The sequence below is a fragment of the Anticarsia gemmatalis genome, chromosome 19, assembly GCF_050436995.1.
Source record: "Anticarsia gemmatalis isolate Benzon Research Colony breed Stoneville strain chromosome 19, ilAntGemm2 primary, whole genome shotgun sequence".
NCBI lineage: Eukaryota > Metazoa > Arthropoda > Insecta > Lepidoptera > Erebidae > Anticarsia > Anticarsia gemmatalis.
In genome coordinates, this window is record NC_134763.1 from 1,148,789 (window position 1) to 1,173,713 (window position 24,925).

Below are 24,925 nucleotides of genomic sequence, written 5' to 3' on the forward strand. Positions count from 1 at the left end.
TGGGTACTCATTATGTCAAACAAAATATTGGTTGACAACTGAAATATAGCTGTTGCATAATTTTTATATTTGAATAATAATATAATTTTATTTGTATAGTTTAGATGTCATAAACGCCGAAAAATGTCGCAAACATTTCTACTTGAGCCAGATATAATAGCGGCTAACGAAAATGTTATGCCAGATCTCAATTCGGATTTGGTCCTCGCCAAGAACTTTCTAAAGCAACAAAGTGCGGCGACTGGCGACTCCTTGTAAGAACTAAGTATTAAGTATTAATAGCGAAACAAGAATAAATCAATAGATTTTCTTATTATCAATAGATATGATATAGGCATCATATAGGGCTTTTCTATTTACAAATTTCACTATTCAACTTTTAATTCCTAAGACTAACAGCGTACTTAACTATTTAATCCCAGAGTTATCGAAATTTTCTGTAGTAGGTAGGTAATGTACCTACGTATATACATTTATTCATAACTTTTAAACTCTCGCGTTGCATGTTTAATGTATAATAGAATACGGGAATTACGCGAACACGCATTTTACCTTAAAACGCCGAAACGTTAGGCATTTTAAGGTAAAATGCGTGTTCGCGTTAATTCCGGTATTCTATTATACAATATACATAATATTGTCTCCATCAGATACGACCACTTGGTGGACATCGTCCAGAAGATATTATCACAAAAGCCGCCGGATGTCGTTGACAATTTCGAGCATTACTCATGGGCCGTGAAACAGGAGAAGTTCAAGCCAAACTTCGACCTCCTTCATGATATTTACACGTCTCCACCGCAGCTCAACTTAGTCAGGAGCATGGATGAGATGTTCAGGGTACCATTAACTCTAAGCATTAAAAATAATATTAATTTGAGCAGATATTGCGTTTATCGAGCTCCTGATCAATGCGTACTTGCTTTTAAAACTAGATAAGTCTGTTCGCGATCTTATTCCCTATTACCAACCATACTGAGAGAGTTATTATGTAACGCTAAAACTGACCAATTGCTATTGATAGACGTCAGACAAATTGATCAACAAACATGTGTCTATTTGCCGCAAACAGATTTTGGTTATGGTGAAATAGTTTTTGCAAACGCACGTTATATGTAGTTACTACTTTTATTTGAGAATTCTGGCTAAGTATTTTCCTAGAAGTTTTATGTTCTTGTTTATTCCAGCTAGTGGCCAGTAAAGCTGAAAAGATGGAGGACATGGGCGAAGAGGAACAGGAGCTCGATCTAGGAGAAGAAGACAATTTCAAACCACGGATTACTGACATTCTTGACAACAACTATTATTTTAAACAGGTTAATACGCTCAGGAAGTTTTTCGGCAGAAAGAGCCGTTGCCTAAAGTCTCACTTTTGATTCTTTCTTTCAGGGTGGGTACGGTCTTCCTGACAGCGAATGCTATGCTATCTCCATAGCTTTAGTGATGCTTGGTATCAAGGAACCTGTCGCCACGATAAGGTACCTACTAAAAGAAGACTAAAGTAGTATAACTTTTATTGCTTTCAGCCCCTCACGGCATTTTTCAATTGTTTAGACTTTGTTATTAAAATCAATTTTAATTACATTGTATAGATTTTTTGGAAAGATCTTTGGTCGAACAGCGAACTACTACGTCGCTGAAACGGATCTTACAATGGAGGAACTTGATCGAAGAATCAGGGTAATTATTTGAAACATTACCTTTGAATAAATAATTAGAGACTTTAGGCTCATGGAAACACATTTTATTTATAAAAGAAGTTGTACGATCAAGTAAATCGCACATTATTTTTATTGTACCTACCTATGCCTAAGCATTTTACTTCGCTTCTTTATAAATTGCATCAAACAGTTCATGTTCCGCCTTGTTTAATGTATACGTGTTGCAATAAACATTTTACTTAGCAAGAAAACAAGTATCATTTTACCTCAAGCATTCTAGTGTATGAGCAGACAAGTGCCCACACAGAAGTGTATTATTATGTAGCTGCGATGACTAAACAATTTCAGCAGTTAATTTCTGATGACATAACGAAACCATCGATCTTTTAAAGCCCTATAGAGACGAGAGTCATGTGTTATGAAAGAAGGGAGAAAGTAACTAGGTAGTATTGATTTAAAATTAATATGTTGTAATTTTATTCAGGAATTTGAATTAAAAGACATGCCGGGGGAGGGGGAAGGCGAGGGAGAAACACGGGAACAAGGGCAAGAGGAAGAAGACCTAGGTTAGTAGCAAATATTATCCGTTATAGGGAAGAACGGAAACGGACTAAATAGAGACCTCTCCTCTACTCATCACTAAGTAGGAATCGTTACAAGATTTTTTTATTTTTCATGGTTTTGAGGCACTCATAGCCAGTTGTGCTCATCGGTCTGTGTAGGATGGGTGACCGCATAGTGGTATTTGAACTGAGCGTCACCGTTCTTCGGAGGGCATGTAAAAAGTCGGTCCCGGTTGTTGTCAATCAATAAAGTACTCTGTGTTGTCAATTAAGATTACAGTCGTTAACCATGTCAAACGCCTTTCGGGTGGCTTGAAAAACTTTGACACTAGGTTGACTACTAACCATACGATAGAAGATATCTTTCATGTCTCAAGACTCAGTATAATTCGCCAATTTCATTTATTTCCTTGACAGTGGGTGAAGGCGAAGGCAAAGAGCCGGTGTCAAAGGAGCCAGTACAGCCGAAGCTACCTCCAGAGCCGATGGTGACCTGGCAACCACCACCTCCCATACCAGTTGAGAGACCTGGCCAAGGGGTTAATAAGAAGGTAACGATATCTTAATTCAGCAGACTTGTCTTTCTAGAGAAACTGTTGTGATGATGTCGTCCTGGCCGATATATTTCAAATGCTGTACTTTTATCACGTTATCCGAGTAAAGCTTAAAGTATTCAACAGTTCATCCCCCTCCCAAATTTCTTGGGATAAACCATATAGGTATTGTTGGGTTTTCACACACACAAAGCTTCATATATTTAGTTATCTTTTACGTCCTCGTTCTATATTAAGGGCGTTGTAAATTAATCAAACTTTAAGATAAGCCCTATCTTTCTCTTCGTCAGGTGTACTACGTGTGCAATAACCCTGGTGAGCCGTGGGTTTGTCTGCCGGACCTGACACCAGACCATATTCGCGTTGCACGCAACACTGTACGTGTTATGACCGGCGATTTAGACGCTGAGGTAAGTATTCGTTGCAGGAGTTAAGTTACTCGAAAAGATAATTCATGAAAGCAGTGCTAAAGATATAAAACACGCATACCTATCCATTACTGCCATAAAACTTACCAATTATCTAAAATCATTAAGTTGTTGGTATCGTTTTCGTATCGTAGTTCTCCATTGTCGTTAAATTTCAGCCATACTGCTTTATTTCTTTCCAAAATTAAGGCACAGAAATATCAACATTATATTTGTAGATCTAATGTGAGGAAAAGACAATCCGATTGATGATAATTAATAAAATTATGATCAATCTCTGTCTGCTCTAGGTGCTGACCTTCCCGCCGTTCGAAGGCACAGAGCGTCACTACCTACGAGCGCAGATCGCTCGCATCGCAGCCGCCACCTCCGTATCACCGCAAGGATTCTACACCTTCGGCTCAGGAGAGGAAGAGGAGGATCTTGACATGGAGGAAGGCGCTGGTATAACTTCATATTACTATTTTGGCTCAGGCTTTACTTCTAAAGTCCCGACAGAATCGGATTCGATCGTGTTGGGAGTGTACCAGCTGAAGTTTTCGGCCGTAGTTTTTTGAGTAGGTACCTATAACCAATATAATCCGATCCGGACGAAGTGTTAATGGATCTTTGTCAGGCAAAATTACATACAAGATTTATAACCAAGGAGAATTGTGGATTTAATGAGAATTCATTCGGAATAATGAGAGTGATGTTGTAAAATCCCGCGTTTTCAAAGAACACAGAGACTGGAAAAGCAATAGGTACCTAATGCAGGAACCAAAATTTTTGACGATTATTTTGTTAAACAATCTTTATCAATTGCCCAGGTGACATGGACTTCAATCTGAACCCATTCTACCAAGGCCACGCGCTGAAGGACCTGCTGGACACGAACCTCACGTACTGGGTGCATCACGGCAGACACATCCTCAAGCAGGGCAGGACTATTTGGTGGAACCCTAATGTTGAGATGGTAAGAAATGAACGTAGCCGTCGAAAATCGGCTTCAAGCGATATTTTATTGCAAAATTAAGTTACGGCAATTTTTTTACGGACTACTTTAAAAAATTAAATTGACAGAAAGAGATTCGTGGGTTATTTATAAACTACTTTGTAAAACTTTAAACATAACAAGAGATTTTAATTTTAATTATTGACCCATTAATGTTCCACTGTTGGGCAAGGGTCTCCTTCCCGTAATGAGGGAGGGGCTAGGCCTTGAGTCCACCACGCTGGCCAAGTGCGGGTTTAAATTACCGAAATTTAACTGTAGGTAGGTACTCAACGAGCGTGCTGCTTGTTAACCGACCAGCGTCAATAAGAAATCTAATTGTGGTCTTACCTACACAGGAGGAAGGCTTAGAAGAAGAAGACGTCGATGAAGGTCCACCGCCTGTTCCACCGGAGACGGGTCCCAGTCTGTTCTCCCCGCTGTCTGAGGACGCGAGGATCGAGGGCCTGTCTCCCTGGAGCACGAGGATCAGCTCTATCCTCACGCCTGAGAAAGCCCTCGTCATCATCAGGAGTAACATATGGCCAGGAGCTGTGGCTTATGCTACTGCGGGAAAGTAAGTGGAAAACGTATAGTTTGTAGAAAAATTGGTATGTTAATTTGGAATAATATAACAAGATGAATGGAATGTAAACGAGGCATTTTGTGAGGATCGTACCAAGTGGCGTTTTTTTGGTCTTTGCCTATCACTTTGGGAAAAAGGCGTGATATTATGTATTGTGTTTGTATGTATAAATGAAGTTAACTTACTTGCTATAGTTGACTGTAATTTTTTTATCTTTCCACTACCGTTCTTCGATGATCAATATGTTTATACGAAGAAGGCTATGAAAGATTTTCTTCCACCGGCGTAGCCTTTAAATCTTAAAAAGACGAGATCCTTATGTAATACGTGCGCAAAGCGTTACAGTTTAAAATGTACTTATTTCGCATCTGTCAAAAGATGATTTTCTAGGTACCCACATTTAGTTTTTCAAAAGGTAAAGAGTTTTTTTAAATCCATTTACGCCAGAAAACCTACATGATGTTTTAGGAGGTCGGAGTGTATGTACGTGGGATGGGGGCTCAAGTTCCAGCCGCCGAACTTCTCGCCGCTGCAGCTGCCGTACCCTCAGGACGAGTACCCCATAGGACCTGAGGTCATGGAGATGGCTGACCCCACGTTTGCTGATGAGGAGGTAAGATCGACAGAAAACAGAACCTTCTCAACTTGAGATTTAAGGTCTTTAAAAAAATTAATACTTCTAGTTTCTGTCAATTCTTATGTACAACAAAGTTTAAAAAAAGAAAAAAAAAATGGTTGTGATCCTAATCAAAATGTTGGATTCGCGATTTCCTACTAGGTGCAGATGTTCATCTTGTATGATAAATATTCTCAAAGTAACTCTCAAGCATTTTAATTATCACACGTAAGTCCGCTTGACTGTAAGTCTGTAGTAAAGTAATACCTACTTAATATTGTTAAATTACTGGCTATCGCGGTACTTGAATATTTTATTATGCCCTTTTTCCAGGCGTATCGTATCGCGCACTTGCCTCCACCGCCGCCGCCAGAGATCATGGGAGAAGGTGAGGGCTTCGGCGAAGAAGAGGATCTGGAAGACTGAGTTATGTTTATGTAGTTTCTTATTATTATTATATTGTTATGTTTGGCCCTGATCTGTTTTATTTAGTTCGAAGTGCAGACAGACCATAATGATTACATAACGCCATGTGACTTTTATATTATACTAGCTGACCCGCGCAACTTCGTTTGCGTGTATCCCGCTACTTCGACAAATACAGTCAACGCACCAACACATATTGGATACTAATTTTCAATTCACAATAACTTCTCTTTCCCTTAACCGCGTTTAAAATATTAAAATGTTTTTTGGTTTCTGTGACTCTTCTTTGATCGCCCCCCCTATCAGTTTTTGGAAAAAATATTTAAGTAATGTACAGATTTTTTTTTGTCTAATATGTATAGATCAAAGTCGTAGTACCTACTTTTTAATATTATTTATTTTTTATGTACCGTTTTTTTTAAATTATTTACATTCTACATTTTATTACTTTTACTGCCCCCGCCGCCGCGGCCGGCCCGTACCGTGCCGCAATACTAATATCGTGATATCTCCTAAACTATATGTCTAAATAACACACTGTAAACTGCAAAAATAATCTAAATTAAATGCTCGTGATGATGAACTTACTTATTTTGATAAGGATATATGTATTATTGGTTATATCACCAGTTAAACATCACCCAACGAATTAAATGTTTTTTTAATACAGAAAAGTAGTTTTTGTGACTTAAATAAAAAAGCTGGATATATGTCATCGCGGACTTTTTTGTAGAACTAATAAAGACCAATGTTTTTGCTATACATTGTTCTTACTTGTATCCAACGGTATAAGCGGCGCACGCACAAATGCAATCTTCAATTAGATTTTTTTTCTGACTTCTTGGACATAAATCGCTATAACTCAGCTAATATAGTTTCAATGTATTTCAATTATATATAAAAACCTGTCGGAGAAAATACTCTTTCTATTAGTGAAAACCGCATCAAAATCCGTTGCGTAGTTTTAAAGTTTTATGCATACGAAGGGACTACAAAATGAGCGACTTTGTTTTATACTATGTAGTGATATTGGACAACAAGAAAATATGAAATTATAATATAATAACAAGAAAATATCTGCTTTTACCTTCTGTATATATAAAAACTAATCGCTAAATATGTGCGCAAAATTCAAGAACGGCTCAACAAATTCGACTTAGTAGAATTAATAAATTAATTTTGTTTTAGTAAAATTGTTTTTTTTAAGATGCAGGGATATTATGGAAATAAAAAAAAATGCTATGAAATTTCAGCTAGTATGTAACAAATAAAGCAATATCCCTTTTCTAAGCAGGCAAGTCGATAAATTAAACCAAAATAATCTGTGCAAGTATTTAATAATTGAGCTTTAACAGTTTATTCAAATAGTTACTTTCTATAGATTTACAGTTTGTTAATTTTAACGATGTTGATTTTAGAACTGATTTAATATTAAAAGAAACAAGAAAAGTGTTAGAAACAGTATTATTTTTTAATTAAAAATAAACTAATATCATTTTTTTCCCAGTGACGCTTATACCTTTAGGTTATTATACAATTCAACAATACTTTCACAAACCCGACATACAGACTTTTAGCCAGTGTTTGTTAGACATATAAGACCAAGTCTAAGGTCTACTACCTACAAAATATATTTTGGCGTTCCTTTTGGACAATCGATACTATTATTAGCCACATTTACACACACATTCTATCGCGCATGAAACAACAATCGCGCGTGAATGACCACGCGCCGCGCTCATCAGTCCGCACCCGCGAGGAAAATCGCTCTCGAATACCGCGCTATTTTTCCCGCACGTAATCCTATCGTATCCGCTAAATACTAAGAATGTGCGATTGAGTGTGTGTGTAAAGGCGGCCAATGACATTGTACAATATAGACTCTCAGGTCACGGAAACACGGAGGACGCTACTAGCTAGCTTCCTCCGTGTTTCAGAAGGCACGTTAAATTGTGGGTCCCGGCTGTCATTTTCAAACATCTTTGACAGTCGTTAACAGTAGTCAGAAGCTTGAAAGTCTGACAACCAGTCTTACTTAGTATTGTGTTATAACCCAGGTAACTGTGTTGAGAAGGTCAGATATGCATTCGCTCTATGTAAAATATCTACTTGTATTCAGCTGCATCCGGTGAGACCGGAAGCCGATTCCAACATAGTTTAGAAGAAAGGCTAGGCTGATGATGATATATATGTACGCACAGATTGCACGCAGGCATCGTAATTTGGAATGTTCATAATGTCTAGCTATTGGATTCTATTTATTACTAAGGTACGGGCCCGACTTCGTCTGGATATAGTGCATATTTATCTCGTTAATTTGATTCCCGTGGGAATTTTGTTACCATCGATCCCATACAAACTTTGTGCCGACAGTTACAAACGTATTAAAAAACAAATTATCCATTTCGATTTAGTTGTTCAAAAGTTATGTGCGTATATATTTCGATGTTTCATTTTTATATATATAGATGGTTATATATCGAAATGTTTTATCGTATTACTGAATTATAGACTTCAGACACAAGCGTCACCGGGTCACCGTTTTCCCTCAAAACTTGTACAATAAAGTGTATTTTTATTTCTTGTGTTTATGCAACTGTGGCGCGGACAGTTTGACTTTCCCGGGGAAGTTCCGCGCGATGTTCTCCTCCTTGACGGCCTTGAGCAGGTCCTTCTCGCGCGGGGAGCCGCTCTTGTCCCTGAGGAACACTTGCACGGCTGTCTTGGCTGCCTTGCCGCGCTTACTGCCGCCAGGGGTTAGTTTTACTTTGTATCTGAAATAAGGAAGATTTTTACAGCATTTTTTTTTAAAGACAACTCTCGCACTAAGAATTGCTCTTGTGTCGCGGGCACAATTACGAACATACAAACAACGGACACAAAGCACAACCAGACCCGAAATAATTATTTGTGGATCAAAAATAATTGCTCCGTGTGGGAATCGAACCCGACGCAGTGGTATCGACGTGGCGACCTATATCACTGCGCCACGAAGGCAGTCTCTTTTTTGTCGATAATTTAGTCGTTTTAAGTTCCTAAATATGTAGAATGATAATATATAGTTAGATAAAATGCATAAAAACAGGTAAAAAGTATTAATAACCAAAATAATCATGAGGTGTGAGGATTAAAGAAAGAAAATTCTGCGCTAAGTCACAAACCACGCGTAAGATATCGCGGGGAAAAGCTAGTATAATATATTAGGTCGGTGAAAAAGTCTTTTCGCATTATAGTATGTATGAATGTAATAAAATCTTATCTCTACACAAAAAAACTTGATATTTGGATACCTCACGAGCTCACTGAAAGAAGCCTAATGAACCGTGTACTTATTTGTGATTCTTGAAGCCAAAGAGATTTTATTACAAGTTCATACATACTATAATGCGAAAAGACTTTTTCCCCGACCTAATAATACTATTAGTTAGTTAGTTACTTGTAGTTATGTAGCGCGGAGTAGGGAGCGACCACGGGCACGGCGAACAACAGCTCGTCCTCGGTGAAGGGACAGCCGGTGAGCTGGCACAGCATCTCCGTGTCCACCGCCGACGCTGACTGGTCCACCTACGATATAATACATACACAATCACGTTACACCCAAAAGTGAAGGCAGAAGTATATGAAATACGTCCGTCTGTATGTTCCAGCATCACGTTAAAACTACCGGATAGGATACACTGAAATTTGGTTGAGGCATAGAATAAATATTGGAGCAACATATAGGATACTTTTTATCTCATAAAAATTCTTAAATTTCTAGAAAATTGCAAAAAGTAGTAGAAATCGTTATCAGGTAACATAAAAAGTAAGATATCATTTATATAATCTATACTAATATTATAAAGCTGAAGAGTTTGTTTGTTTGTACGCGATAATCTCAGGAAGTATTGGCCCGATTTGGAAAATTCTTTCAGTGTTAGATAGTCCATTTATTAATGAAGGCTATAGGCTATATATCATCACGCTACGACCAATAAGAGCAAAGTACCAGTAAAAAATGTTACAAAAACGGGAAAAATTTGACACATTCTCTCTTATGTGACGCAAGCGAAGTGTGTCACATAAGAGTCAGCTAGTGTTATATAAGTGTTAGGTACAGACCTCGGGCTCCGGCTCGGGCTCGGGCTCCTCGACGTCGGAGTCCACCTCCAGGATGAGCGGCGCGGGCTGCGGGATCTTGGGCGCGCCCTTACCGCCCACCCTGTTCGCCTTCGCCACGGCCGCCTTCTTCTGAGCCTTCTTCGTCTCCTTCTCGCCTTTCGCTGACTGAAATATACAGATAATTAAGTTGTTTTTAGCGACTGAACTTCAATAATATACCTATAAAGGTTGATGCAATTGGGATGATTGTGAGGCGCGTAGATTAAAAAATATAAACTAAGACCAGTATATTTTGGACTGCCTCCGTGGCGCAGTGGTTTAGGTCGACACGCCGCTACCTGCTACCATTGTGTCAGGAGCTCGTGGGCTCGATTCCCACACGGAACAATAATTTGTGCGATCCACTAATAGTTCTTTCAGGTTTGATTGTACTTTGTGTCCGTTGTTTGTATGTTTGTAAAAGTCCCCGCGACACAAGAGCAATTCTTAGTGCGGGAGTTAGAGGGGAAACGTAGCCATGTACAGAAACTATAAGAGTATGTTAAAATTAAATAACTATACTATATACTTATTAAGTAAACTATATTTTTCCTACCTGTAGAATCTCCATCATATAAGCTCTGTCCTCTTCGTCCTGGTCTCCATACTTGTCCCTGATCTTCTTCAGCTTGCCTTTATGTCCTCGCTTCATCTGCTTCTCACTCTTCTCTTCTCTTTTCGTCTCTTCTTTCACCTTCTTTTCATTCTTCTGTGGCTGCTTCTTACCTCCTTTTTTCGGGAGTGATGGGAAAGTTGGGAGTTTGTCTTCGGCTGTGGAGAAAATATCGGTACATACATAAAAAAAACCGGCCAAGTTTTGTTGGACTCGAGGATTTCGTGCCAAAAAAAGCGTTTGTTTTATGATACCCCTTAATAATTATTTTTCATTTTTAGTATTTTTTGTTATAGCGGCAACGGAAATACATCATTTGTGAAAATTTCAGCTTTCTAACTATCACGGTTTATGAGATACAGCCTGGAGACAGACAGACAGACAGCGGAGGCCTAGTAATAGGGTCCCGTTTTACCCTTTAGGTAAGGAACCCTAAAACCATGCGGCCCGAATATATTAATAACAAAATTCAACGCTAATATTGTCTGTGTTGTGTTTAAGGTTAAAACATGTTTATAATACTTACTTTTATCAGAAGATTCGGAGATAGTTCTAGACAGCTGGCTCTGTAAGATCACTTGACCAGTACCGTGATCCACCTGAGAAATTATGTATAATTTATCAAAATTCCTTAATACTACATACTTCATAATAATCGAGTTTGTAGAGGCGTAATACACCCATGATTCACCATTAACAATGTAAGTCCCTTGTAATATGGGGCGAGCCTATTACCATATACCAGGCACATTACTAAACTCATTTGAAAAGACCAATAGCACTTTTCCCAACCCGAGAATCAAACCTCGTGGTCAGCAATTGGATAAACTACCAACGGTGCCACGAAGGCAGTTTTGTATATAAGACCGACATTTTACGTGCCCGCCGAACGTACACGTGCACGTACTCGAAGTGCTCCTCCACGTGCACGAAGACGCTCAGCTAAAATACCACTATACGGTCATCCATCTATGGAAAGACCACATCAAACGTTGCTTAACCTACAGATCGCTTGAACGGTGAGCGCAACTAGCCATGACCACAAACCATATATTAACCACGAAGGCGCTCATGTCAAATACCACTATACGGTCACCCATCTATGGAATGACCGCATCAAATGTTGCTTAACCCAGAGAATATATTTTGATCGGTAAACGCAACTAGCCATGACCACACCCCTTATATTAACCACGAAGGCGCCCATGTCAAATACGGTCGCCCATCTATGGAATGACCGCATCAAACGTTGCTTAACCTACATGTCATTAACCGACCGGTGATCGCAACTGGCTATAAGCGTCTTAATAGATATAGAGACTTACCTTAATATGTGTGTCAGGGAACTGGTCCCCATCAGATTCATTCTCACTGTCTGACTGTTCCTTCTCTTCTGCATCATTCTTCTCTGTCGCCGGCTCCTTCTGTTCTATGTGTAGTTCTTCTACCGCTGTTCGGTTCTCTTCTGTGATGGACTTCAGTTTCGACGTGTCGGATTTGTCGTCCTCTTTGTCTGACGGTTCGTCTGACAAATAAAAGTACCATTAGTAATTGTTATAGGAAAATTGGCGGACTGGCCCGACTTCGTCCGGATATACAAATAAGGGTCAGATTTACAGATAAGTGTCTTAAAGGGACCCTTTAAGACACTTATCTGATAGAAAATGATAACCTTACTTATTCAGAAGTGGTGAAACTGGTTCTGAGAACCTGTTTTCTATTGATTATATTTACTGGGTATCTTATCGCTAAAGTAAGCGTAAATTCATGAAATAAACAAATAACACAGCCGGATACATTAAAAAAAACATTATCAAAAGTCTGTGTAAAAAATTCTGGCCAATTGTAGGAAATTATCATAGCAGGCGAAAAAATAATAATGTATGAAAAGTAAGAACACCTCCAACCAGTGAAATGTGTAGGACTGCAATAGATGAGACAAGCACAGGATCGTAAAAAGATGCTTAGTGAGGGGGAAGCTTATACTCAACAGTGGGTAGAAATGAGCTCAATAGATAGGTAGATAGAAGTAGTGTTACCATCCTCGGACACGATAATTTCCTCTTCATCTTGTTCCTGCACGGAGGTGACGTCAGACGCGGCTTCCGACACGATCGCCTTGCGCTCGTCCCGGTGCCGCTCGATACAACTGTCCTCCAACTAACACATAAATTAATACCATTTTATGTCCCAAATCCGGTGCCAGACCACTTAGAACTAGCGCTAACAGCAAAGGAAGTTTTTATAACCGTTCATACATAAACGTTCATAAATAAATAACGTTTATTCACACATGACAAGGTACAGTGGCGATTTGTTTACAACATGAGCTAGGGGCGTCCTCTTTTCCCAGCTTTGCTCTCTACTATTCTGTTATTTGTTAACACAATCTCGCTGAGATGCTATATTTATAGCACAAAAAAGAAAAAGATTTTACATTTGTATGTTAACTTAGGTTAAGGTTGTGAAAATTATATTATAGTTACAAGCTAGCTTCAAAGGGTAGAAAGAATTCATTAGAACAAAATATTATTAAATTCATAAACTTTAACAAGTATTTGCAATCTTCATGGAAGTATGTAGGTACCGTCAATTCAGTAGGCTTATGAGAAGTTAAAATGATTTGCTAAACATACCCGGAACATAAAACTGAACCCGAACTGCAGGTGGTCGGGCAGCAGGTAGTTCTTCTTGCCGCGGATCATGAAGGAGCCGGTGGTGAGGTACTCGCCCGTCGGCGCCGACTTGGACACCTGGTGCGCGTGCACCCACCACGCGCGGGTCAGCACCTTCGCCTCCCACGCCACGCTACATGAAAGTGCGAAGGTTGATGATACGACTTTGGCGATTGATAAAAGAATAATCCTTCAGTGCGTTACACAATGTAAAATAATGTTTGAATTTGTACTATATTATAAATACTGGAGGTTTTCTAGCGTTGGAAACTTTATTGTAATTTACCTAAAAAAATATTAACTTAACTAACTTCTAAAATTAAATTATTTTTGCAAATTTATAAAAATCATTCATAATTACTCGATATTCGATGCTTTTTAAGGTAGTTTTCCACCTCCCTTATCGGCATTTAATATTAAAATTACTGGGTGCTTGTATAGGACCTCTGAGTTACAAATAAATATTACCTGTAGGCCACAGCCGCCTGTCCTGCTTCAGCCAGGGTCCTGGGCGGCACTTCCCCCCCGCCAGGGTTCTTCACGATGACTGACGAAGCACCAGACAGCTCGGCGTGCACGTACAGGTCTGTGGCGCGCAGGTACCTCTTCACTAACAACTCGTTCTGTTGCTGATCGCGACCGCCTATCACCTGAGAAGAGATAAGGTTTCTTTATTATTCATAATTTGTAGTGTAGAGGTAACTGAGCAAGGTTTGGCAAAATGATTTAACAAAACAAAAGCGATTCATATCCTTTTTCAGCCCGTGGATCCCTAGGTAATCCAGCACAATTTCGAGGGATGATGATGATAAAACAAAGATGCCATCAACGTCAGATGGTTTAGGAGTAGGTGGTCGCTATGGCCGAAATCGGTCTCAGAGCATTTTTTCAACGGAAAGAGGCATTCTAAGCCCCTAGAGATCCCTGGGGTCCGCGAACTACAGGTTAAGAAACACTAAAATAAGACATCAGTTACCTTCGAGATCCACAACGAAACACTCCTACCATTAATATAAATGGGAAAATGTTTGTGGATTTAGAAACCACAAAAACTTTAATTTAACTTAACTAACTTTAAAAATTGCCGATGAAAGCTTCGTGAGCACTTTCTGATTTTTCGTGTATAGCCGACCGTGGCAGTCAAAGGGTTAATGGGTCCGCTCCGGTCGCGGTGGGAACCGGGCTTTACTGTAGAGAACAATTCTTAGTGTCCTTACCAGATAGTTATCGGAGGAGATGAACCAGAAGAACTTCTCGAACCAGTAGTTGCGGCGCGCCTTGATGATGTTGCTGACCGTGTGGGCCTCCTTCAGCGTCTGCTTGGTCTTGCGCTCAGCACTCTTCAGCGCTTTGCCTGATGATTCTAACGTCTTCTGCTGCTTTTTAGCCGCGCTTCGCTTCTGGTCGTAGTATCTGAAGAGAAGGTGCTTGCGTTTGAATACTTTTAAATCTATACCTATACATATATAAAACTCAAAGGTGACTGACTAACATAGTGATTTATTAACGCACAGCCCAAACCACTGGACGGATCGGGCTGAAATTTGATATGTTATGATGTAGGCATCTGCTAAGTATTTTGATCAACTCTACCTTCAAGGGGGGTGAAAGTTTGTATGAAAATTCTCTGCTAAGCCACAAACCACACCAATATTATAATTAGCAGTGACTAGCGAATTTTATAAACTAGATCCAAATCTGTAAATAAATTCGACGCTTCATAAACACCGGGTAACGTTATACATGCTCAGCTACTTTTAATCGAAAAAATGTTTACTTGCCGAACAGGCAGTAGGCAGTCGAAATAAATAACGCGACGAAATTCGTGTTACAAGGACCTGTGTCTCAATGAAATATGGAATTACTGGTTTAAGGTCTTACCTGCCTTATGCGTTCATGGATGGATGGCCAGACGCAACAATCGACCGAGGGGACTGGAAACTCAGGGGAGAGGCCTTTGCTCAGCTGGGACATAGAAACAGGCTTATTAAAAAAAAGGTCTTACCTTCTGGCATTAGCGAAGGCCGTGAGCGAGAGGTCAATGTCCACCAACTTGGGCTCCAGTTCCTCGTCATACGGGTCCGAGAGCAGCAGCGTGATGTGGTTAGTGTTCAGCTTCAGGTGCTTGATGCACGACGCGATCGGGTCCTTGTTGTCGTGAGCCGTCTTTAACAGTAGTTTGATCTCGTCCCACGACATCTGTAGATAAAATAAAGTATAATATCAAGTCTTCTTCTTATCGTATGGTTAGTAGTCAACCTAGAGTCAAAGTTGTTCAAGCCCAAAGGCCTTCAACGTGGCTTAACGACTGTTATCTTGATTGACAACAACCGGGACCGACTTTTTACGTGCCCTCCGAAGCACGGAGACACCCAGTTGAAATACCACTATGCTTGTTAACCCACAGATCGTTTACTGACCGGTAAGCGCAACTGGCTATGGGCGCCTCCATAGAAAGATCTTTTTTTCATAGAAAGAATAACACCCACCTGGTTAGCAAGAGCGGCTTGTATAGCGAGCCGGGCTTGTTCGACGAGCGGTTCATTGCGCGCGATGAGGTCGGCCGCGTGCCTGTCTTCAGCCTGAGCCTGCACCAGCTCCGACACGCGCTTCTCATGATCTTTGCGCACGTTCTGCAGCTTCTTCATCGCTTCTCGTTCTACTTGCACTGTCTATAAGGTACTTAGCTGTTAGATTTTATAGTCTCTGTGGCTCAGTGATTACTAGAGTTGCCAGACAAGTTACAGACTGATCATTTTCTGGACATTTCTGGGGCCATGATATCTAGATATGAACAGATTTTTATTATTTGGCCCGAGACTACACTAACTAGGAATGACCAAAAAACTATTTATTCCGGGACAGCAAAGTAAAATTACTGGTCACGGGACAGTACGCAAAATTCCAGACAATCCCGTAACCCCGGCCACCTGGCAGCCCTAGTGGTTACGGTGGTCGATGTCACGGCCTGTGACTCATGGGTTGGATACGGAACATGTCACATATTATATGTATATTACTGATGCAATCTAGTAGGTACAGTCAGACCCGAGACAACTATTTAGTTTCGTTCTGTGCGGAATGGAACCCACTTACTCAATGTTGAATGTGACACATGACTCAAGGAATGGTTTTTAACTATTGCATCCATATTACTATTACTATGCAGCTTATGTTATATATAATCGTGCCAGCCAGGTTAAATTCCGTTTAGCTGCGATAAATGTAGTGAGGTAGATTTACTTGAGTAGGGTTCATAGAAACACATATATAATATAAAAAAACATTTTTATTATAATTCTCTACAACAGAATCAATATTTATTGTAACTCAATAATACTTGAACGAATGACAATCGTATCTTAAACAGCTTATTTTTACTCCAGGATAACTTCGATTACAGAACAACATTTTATTTTTCATTAACTGTGTTAAACTATCTACATATGTACTATAGTTCAACAAAATCTGTCAAGTAGTTTTGGCGTGATGGAGTAACAAACATACATACAAACATTCAAACTTTCGCATTTATGTCAGTACAAACAATTCATATATGCATTTATTATTTTTTTATTAGTACAAACAATCATAAAACTATAGTTCATCAAGAACTGGCACCATATAACACCCTCGTTTAATCATTGTAGGGGGTGAGATACTGCAAATAATCTTGTCCCACCTACACAGCCTCTCGTTAGCTATCACTGGCCATCTCCAGAACATCTTACCACGTTTCATCCATCTTAATAACGCAGCATCTTCGAAAGTAGCCAGCACCTTAGCCGGACACTTCACACCCCCACAGTAGGCGACTACAAAATCCCCGATATTAATATCTGAACGACGATGGTTTAAATTAACCTTTTGGTTAATCGGAGATAGCAAAACATCGTCTTTATTCACTATTACTAGATACGCTGAATTCTCGTTAACTGGTAGACTAGGGAACGCTAAGGAATGACCAAATTCTTGCTTCAATTTCTTTGGCTTGTTCACCCCGTCATCGTATCCGAACGTATTTTCTTCTGAATAATTCATATCTATAGAGGAATCTAAATAATTGTAGTCGTTATATAAAGACTCTTGTATCTGGTTCGCCCTTTTTCGTTTCCTTTTGGGTAATTTCGACAACACTCCTTGAACGTCAAACGGTGATATACCACTAAATCTAAAACCTTCTAGAATGTTCTCTTTTACATTAGTCAAGGAATTTAAAGCTTTCTTCAATAAGTGAGGGAATTCTACTCGTGGTGTATACTGGGTATAGTTCAACTCGTTACGCACTTGTACACATTTCCAGTCGGCTAAGACTTCATGCCAAACGGTCTGTAACGGCTGAAAATACGCCTTATCTAACGCTTGTAAAATATGTGAAGAATTCGGCGGCAAAAGTCTTATAGTGATATCATGTATTTCACACTCAGCTAGAACTTTCCCACTAATATGAGTACATAAATGATCACCTAATACAACTTTGCGACCCTTTTTATTTTTTAATTTCGGTAGTAAATGGTCGAGGAACCAGTCTTCGTAACTCTCTGTGTCAAACCAGCCGTCTTCCGTCTTGTTGTAACGGGCGCCTGGCGGCCCGTTCTTTGTCCACACTCGCTCGGACCTGTACACCACGTACGGAGGTAAAACACTTCCTACCGCATTCCCACAGAACATTACACAGTAATTAGTCCACTCCTCAGCTTCAGGATACCTTGTCGGTCTCCTAAAAGCCACCGCGTCTTTCTCAGGGTAATCACAAAGACCTATTTCGTCATACATATAGATATTTTCAAGCGGGACTGATTCCAATTCGATGCTTAAAGTTTCGAAGAAATCTACAACTATTTCTGATGTGAGAATTCGTCGGATTTTGTGTCGACTGTGGGTCAAACCTCGGAGAGACGGGTGTCTTTCTACAAAAGCTTTTAACCAGTCTTTTCCCGGGATATTATTACGGAAAGCTTCAACGATACGGTTTTGTGATGTTAAGTAGTCTCTAATAGCTATTCGAACATCGGTGAGCGAAACAGGCATGCCGAGGTCATGTAGTGACGTCACATGTTCCACGAACAACGCTTCTTCCTCCGTCGTGAAGGTGGTCGGTCTGCCCGGCCTTTTGTTGTTATTCTGATAAAGTTTCGCCTTAATCGTGCTGTAAGGAATATCGTATAGATCTGAAGCTTCTTTCTGTGTTAATTGCTTAGATCTTATAGCACGGAGACAGCGCTCCAACTGATCTTGTGTGTAGTCTAAGTACCTGCGACTTTTGAAGATATTAGCTTGAGATCTTATAATAGACCTGGTGGACTTAGTGAACTTATTGTTTAGTATCGCGAGTTTGTTTTTTATAGTACTTCGTGATATGTTGTAGTAGTCAGCGGCGGCTCGTTGCGTGAGTTTCTTTGAAGTGACAGCTGCTATACACTCAGCTAAAGAACGACTGGTAGCTCGGGCGGGAGGTTTATAATTCTGAGAGTATACTTTAGGAGGGGTCGTAGACTCGCTAGATGATTCATCAGTTGTATGGTTGCGCCATTCGGGGCTCGAACAGTATTCCCTGCCGGATGAAGACAGTCTATCGACTTCGAAAGTGGGTGAAGGTGAACGAACTGATGCTGCGTCGTCTTTAGGCTGTTCTATTGAAGACATGACAAAGTCTGACCATGTTTCGTAGCTCGGCGAGAATTTCACGTCTACTGTCTCGTGTGGGGGTGATGCGGGTTCGATCTAAAAGAAAAATGTAAAGTGTTAAGTTAAATGTTGTTTCTTTACTATAAATATAATTTAATTTAGCAAGCTCTTTAATTATTTGAGTTGGACCACACTTGTTCGCACAGACTTAGTATTATACTTTACGTAAAAATATAGTTACGCAAAAAACGATCCTATTACTAGGTAGATCACTTAAAGAGACTCAGTTATTGTATTATTTTTGTAAAAGACTAGAACAAATCTTACATTTCAATTTAAAACGACCTTGAACGAAACCGACATTTGGAATATTAAATTAATAGAATAATAGCAATTAACCATTGGCTCTTTTAATAAAGAGGCACGGGTTTTCTTCCAACATGCGAGAAATGGAAGCTTTGAGAATACCACGTGTGTCAATTATAAGCTAATAAGATTGTTTAAAGTTAAGAAAAAATATATAAAAATATATTTTGTGCGAAATAGTTTCTTATTATATTATTTAGCCGCGAAACTGTGCAATAAAGTGGTGTCCAACCCTTATTTTATATTTGACAGATAATATTAGTAATTACGCTAAAGTAACCCTCTAGTTATAAAATATTATAATTTTAAAAACTTACCCATAACATATTTGTCACTGCTAACATTTCAATCCATTTTTTACTTTTTGTATTTTTATTCACGGTATCGAGTTAATGTTGAGTCTAATGTAACCCGATATACAAAGTAACCCGACTTTTAAATATTAAGACTTAAATTACTTTGTTTCAAATTCTTGGTATAGTAACCCGCAACCATTAATTTAAAAGTGTTCTCAAAAATGTATACTTATTTTCTCAATTAAAATTAGTTGTTATAATTTTTAAAATGTTTATTTGAAAGAATCAATACTAATGCATTGATAAAATTCTATTACTACATTTTGTTATCATTTCCTTATAACTACTATTTGGGTTGGACCCCACTTAGCCGTAAAAACATGCACTTATAAAATACATTTACTTTATTAATACGTTTAATTTATATAAAATATTTCCTCCTAGCTGGTACTTAACCGCAAACAGGTAGGCGGCGTAGGCGCTAAGTAATATACCTACTTACCTAATATATTTGAATATATTTTTATGGCAAAATTAGATGGATTGAATCCCATTGCAATTTTGTAAATAAAATATAATACTTTTGGCTGTAATAGAGTCTCGCGTAACCAGTCACTTTTATATAAAATACGGCATCGTGCGACCAAGTGGGGCCCAACATAATTAAATAGTTTTCGATGTCGCCCCTTTTTCATTTTCATACATTCGTTTGTTCGAAATATAATATATACGTACAGTCGTACACACAATTGAAAACGTATCTGTGTTTCGACTATTTAACTGCTGACAAGAAATTACGCCGCCTAGTCAACAGAATATCAACGACTTGATCTTCTTATCGTATGGTTAGTGGTCAACCTAGTGTCAAAGTTGTTCAAGCCGCCCGAAGGCCTTTGACGTGGCTTAACGACTGTTATCTTAATTGACAACAACCGGGACCCACTTTTTACGTGCCCTCCGAAGCACGGAGACGCCCTGTTCAAATACCACTATGCGGTCACCCATCTATGGAATGACCGCGCCAAGGTTTGCTTAACCCACAGATCGTTTACCAACCGGTGAGCGCAACTGGCTACGGGCGCCTCCGACTGATGACGACGACTTGATGTCGGGGCGTTTATTTGAAGGGCAGTCTACAAGTGATTCCTTTATAGCAAAGAGCCATTGAGCCACTGACATTATGTCGGTGGATTCTACCTTAGAATGGCTGACGTTTCGGCGCAGGTAACATTTTACGCAGTCGGAGGCTGTCTGAATCAGCAATGACAAGACTGAAGGATTATGTTAAACTGCCATCATATTTTGGTTTCTCTAACTATCGTCAAACCTCTAACTATGGTTAGGCATTCCAAGATAAAATGCGTGTTCGCGTCAATTCTTGTATTCTACTATAATATAAGTTTAATAATTATAAAATGTTGACTTTGGTATGTAGTCCCCAACCCGCACTTGGCCAGCGTGGTGGACTCAAAGCCTAACCCCTCCCCTCATTACGGGAGGAGACCCTTGCCCAGCAGTGGGACAGTAATGGGTTATGTAGGCTCAATTAACTATAATCATAAAACGTACCTTTAGGTCAATCTTCTGTCCTTCTAGCGTGGAGAAGAATTCATCGACAGCTCGGTCGAAGGTCTCATATTCCATGCATGGCATGTTCTGATGCTGAGCGAAGTGCTTCGGGTGGAACTCTACGTTGGTCAGCAAGTAACTGCTGCCTTCACCGTCTGGGTTCGGACGTTCCTCTTTCTTCTGGGTTATGAAGCCCTGAGGAGATAAGGATTATGGTACATTCATACATAATTACATACATACATCAAATTACGCCATTTTTCCATACGTTCAGGTAGAGACCAAAGAACGCTACTTGGTACGATCCTTAGAAACTTCTCTTGCCTCATTCACATCCATACATGTTGTCATACAGGACCGCCGGTTACGAGTACTACGCACCTGACCTTTTATCAAGACATCGCCGATATCTGTGTTTGTCTTTCTAGGGCGTCTCTCTATGGTAATAGTACTGCAGATTTCATTATGGGTAATATTAGGAATATGGAAATGTATTATATGTACTCGTGACCGACGATCCTGTGAGTAGTTTTTAAGGATCGTACAAAGTAGCTTTCTTTGGTCTCTGCTTATGTGTCAGCGTATGTATAAATACAAAATTAATTTTCTCCAATACCTTTTTGGTAAAGTAGCGAGTATCGTTATGCAAAATCTAGTCTAAATTGTATCAGCAATTCAGTTGTGAGTTTAAACAGAAGAGCAGAACAGATATTTATCACTATTATGATATAAGACTGGTTTATTATGAATTTTGGCAGGGAGCTAAATGCTACTCAACGAAAGAACTTTCATAAGCATACAATGCTACTACAGTAAAAAATTACTGTTTTGTATATTTTACTATAATAAATGTCTTTCATCACGTACTTTAGCGACTTCAGTCTGAGCTGTATCGAGCATCTCCTCAGCCTGCTTCATGGCCTTCACCAGCTTGTCCAGGTCCTGTTCCACATTGAAACCCTTGCCGGGCTCCTTAGATATCTTCAAGTTGCCAGACAAGCCATTCTCTAGGAGCACATGATCTATGATCGCAGCACCATATTCTAGAAGGAAAAAGAAATATTTAACATTATATTATAGAATTTTCTCCCTACTTCGCCTGCTTAAAATATATTCTATGTGTTAAACCAGGTTTTAAACTATACGTATACCAAAAAAATATCGAATTTGTTAAGAGGTTTTAGCATGAAAGAGTATCAAACATATTGTACATCCGTCATCCATCCTAAAAAGCTTTCACATTTGCGATATTAGCAGGATAATTTCTTGTTTCATCCTCAATCCGCAATTGACCAGCGAGGCGTCGTATTATATTATTTTGGTTACTGTACATGCGCATACTTTTAATTTATATTATTGGACATTCCATTTAGATATCTTAAAGTTAGCTTATAATATGATGTCTCACCAAGGTTAGGATTGAGCACTTTTTTGAGATTATCTCCTGGTTTACAGTTAGCTAGTATTTCTTGTAACGCCTCGGCAGACGGCGCCTCGTAGCTCGTCTTAGCTCTGTCTAGTGGGTACTTCTCTTTTACTGCAAATCTGAAAATGTTTTAATTACATATTAAATACTAGCTACTACTACTGACAAACCAGGTTATGTACTGCAAAATCTATAATGCTAAGAAACAAAGAAGGAAAAATGTGTTGATTAACTACATCTATTTATTGCTATAAATTTCGTAATTTTAAACTTTCCTTGGACAACATTAACCATTGTAAAAAAAATAAGCCAAATTGCCTTTTCGCACTTACATGAAAATATAACAGAATATAAAATGAAAATTTTAATTAAGTAATTTCAAATTTACTTATTTATACTTATAAAGAATTATATAGTTTTTATATATGTACATGGTACATAAGTATATCTAATTATCTCACCTAACTTTATCTCCTTCCACATGGGGCCTTAGCACATTCAGAATAGTCCATTCACAGTCCGTCAGTACGATGTTGCCTCTATCATACAACTCCAGAATGACATGGTAAGCTGCTTCTCCACTACCAAACTGCAGGTCTACGATACGATCAATACCAAGTTGCGAGAGCTTCTCAAGACGCTTGTTCTTTAAGTGCTTGCGGAGCTGAAATATGAAATAAAAATATTGTATGTTTATGAAAAAATTATAAGCTGTATACCTAAACATAAATTGTGAATGATAATAATATGACTTATGCAGCAATGCAAGCCGTTTAAAGTATTATTCCCTCTTTCAATTGGAATTTGCGTCGGGTTGTAGCAGATCACTTGCGTGATCCAGAGGTACCAACTTATCTATCGCTATCGCTGCTAGTATTTCAATTGGTTTTACTAAAGTGTTCTTTAGTTACTCATTGTAAAGTATATCAAATTTTAGACGCTTTAATTCTGTGCAATTACTTCTATTAATAATAATATAACTATTAATAAGTTCTGGGTCAAAACATATATTTACTTATGAAAAGCTACATTAAAATTATTCATACCTTCATTGTAAAACCGGAAGGAGCAACATTCTTCGGCCACTCAAACTGTGTGGTGTGGAACCTGTTCCCTGACTCCAACAGCAGCACACTCTTCTCCTCGGACCGCTGTAGTCTTATCACATATGTCTTATTGTCTATGTCATACACTTGGTTCACTCGCATACCTATTAGCCTGTAAGTAAAAATATGATTTTATTTAATACTATAGCCTTTCTCGATAAAAAGGCTATCTAACAGTGAAAGAATTTTTCAAATCGACAAACTCTTCAGCTTTATAATATTTTATTTAATATTGGGTAGGTACTGTATTTGTCTCCCATATTATCTGATGGTAAGTGACGATGAGAAAGAGGATATTTAACACTTTCGCTGCCAACAAACCTACTTAGTAGGTTTTCTGAAACCACTCAGTGAGTTGCTGGCAACCTATGTTAAGACAATTATTCTACTATGAAAAGTGTAATACAAGATGACACCTGTATGACAAGATGTATGGATGTGAATGAGGCAAAGGAATTTTGTAAGTATCAAACCAAATGTAGTTCTTTCGTTTTTGCCTACCCCTTAAGTAAAAAAAAGGTAGCACTAGCTATTTGAATATCTTCAGCTATTTGAACTGTTACAATTTATAGTTAAATATCATGATGCAACATTGTAACAATACTCTTAGTTTCACTGTGATGAAACCCTCAGTAACTTTAGAAGTAAAAATAAAACTCCAGCATTTATTCTTTCAAGGACTGGTAATAGAAGCCGCATCTCAAAAATGAAGGAAGAATCGTAATAGAGTATAAAATAAAAAACAACAACAAAGAAATAAAAAAGGTTATAATATAGTAATATAGAAGTCATTCATCATTACAATGCCGTTATATAATCCATTTTAATTGATTTTAACTCAATTGGTCTGTGTTTTGTTAATGACGACGGTATAAAGTGTTTGTTGTTGCAAAATAAAGCGAATGTATTGGTACCTTTGTAGTTCTGTGACCATGCACATAATATCATATGTGTTAAACCTATTCTTCATCTTGGTTGATTTATTGCACTTGTTTCACAATAATTGTAATAATATCACATAATAAATCTCTAAATTAAAAACACGCTTTACGTTTTATCAAATTATCACTCTGATACGATTGCGTTTTGACAATTATTTGGTGTTCTCAACCTTAAAATTGTATATCGGTAGATGTATAAAGAAAATCATTCCAAAAAGCTTAAAGTCAGTAGGCTCGTGGTTTCCCATATTGTTACTGTTTGAAGATTAATATTTGTGATAGCAAATACGAAAATTTAAAGTTCGGTTTTAATATTACGACCTTATTCGGATCAAATATTAAAACTCCTAGAAAAAAA

At 38.6% G+C, this 24,925-nt stretch overlaps 2 protein-coding genes across 3 annotated transcripts; one reads left to right on the forward strand and one right to left on the reverse strand.

The window, feature by feature from the left end:
- Nucleotides 1-5: 5 nt before the first annotated feature.
- On the forward strand, nt 6-5,854 carry Rsph4a (Radial spoke head protein 4a). Its single transcript, XM_076126487.1, has 13 exons — nt 6-254; nt 651-840; nt 1,188-1,316; nt 1,390-1,478; nt 1,593-1,680; nt 2,146-2,227; nt 2,642-2,775; nt 3,069-3,188; nt 3,497-3,650; nt 4,016-4,161; nt 4,539-4,756; nt 5,234-5,378; nt 5,715-5,854. Exons 1-13 carry the CDS (start codon nt 124-126, stop codon nt 5,805-5,807), a joined length of 1,719 nt encoding a protein of 572 aa, XP_075982602.1. The 5' UTR covers nt 6-123; the 3' UTR covers nt 5,808-5,854.
- Nucleotides 5,855-7,127: 1,273 nt separating this feature from the next.
- Clbn (Nuclear export mediator factor NEMF homolog Clbn) lies at nt 7,128-24,738 on the reverse strand. 2 transcript variants are annotated; one of them, XM_076126486.1, is made up of 18 exons: nt 24,541-24,731; nt 23,567-23,738; nt 22,982-23,184; nt 22,503-22,639; nt 21,962-22,137; nt 21,095-21,289; nt 15,725-15,907; nt 15,241-15,434; nt 14,453-14,648; nt 13,704-13,885; nt 13,197-13,368; nt 12,600-12,720; nt 11,886-12,085; nt 11,087-11,159; nt 10,504-10,718; nt 9,909-10,073; nt 9,244-9,371; nt 7,128-8,581 (listed from the first exon to the last, which is right to left on the reverse strand). In XM_076126486.1, the coding sequence occupies exons 1-18, from the start codon at nt 24,594-24,596 to the stop codon at nt 8,383-8,385; spliced, it is 2,967 nt and encodes a 988-aa protein (XP_075982601.1). In that variant the 5' UTR covers nt 24,597-24,731; the 3' UTR covers nt 7,128-8,382. The 2 variants fall into 2 exon arrangements, with proteins under 2 accessions (XP_075982601.1, XP_075982600.1); XM_076126485.1 differs by lacking the exons at nt 7,128-8,581; nt 9,244-9,371; nt 9,909-10,073; ... (7 more) ...; nt 15,241-15,434; nt 15,725-15,907 and adding an exon at nt 16,507-18,959 and having other exon boundaries at nt 24,541-24,738.
- Between the last annotated feature and the right edge of the window lie 187 nt (nt 24,739-24,925).

Bases quoted from the DNA above. Each gene is read 5' to 3' on its own strand.
- Rsph4a (XM_076126487.1), top strand. From the start codon at position 124: ATGTCGCAAACATTTCTACTTGAGCCAGATATAATAGCGGCTAACGAA. The intron at 255-650 runs GTAAGAACTAAG...TGTCTCCATCAG, and splicing joins GCGGCGACTGGCGACTCCTT to ATACGACCACTTGGTGGACA. The intron at 1,479-1,592 runs GTACCTACTAAA...TACATTGTATAG, and splicing joins GAACCTGTCGCCACGATAAG to ATTTTTTGGAAAGATCTTTG.
- Clbn (XM_076126485.1), bottom strand. From the start codon at position 24,596: ATGAAGAATAGGTTTAACACATATGATATTATGTGCATGGTCACAGAA. The intron at 22,138-22,502 runs GTGAGACATCAT...TTTTCCTTCTAG, and splicing joins AGTGCTCAATCCTAACCTTG to AATATGGTGCTGCGATCATA. The intron at 18,960-21,094 runs GTACGTTTTATG...TTTTTCTTTTAG, and splicing joins GACAGAAGATTGACCTAAAG to ATCGAACCCGCATCACCCCC.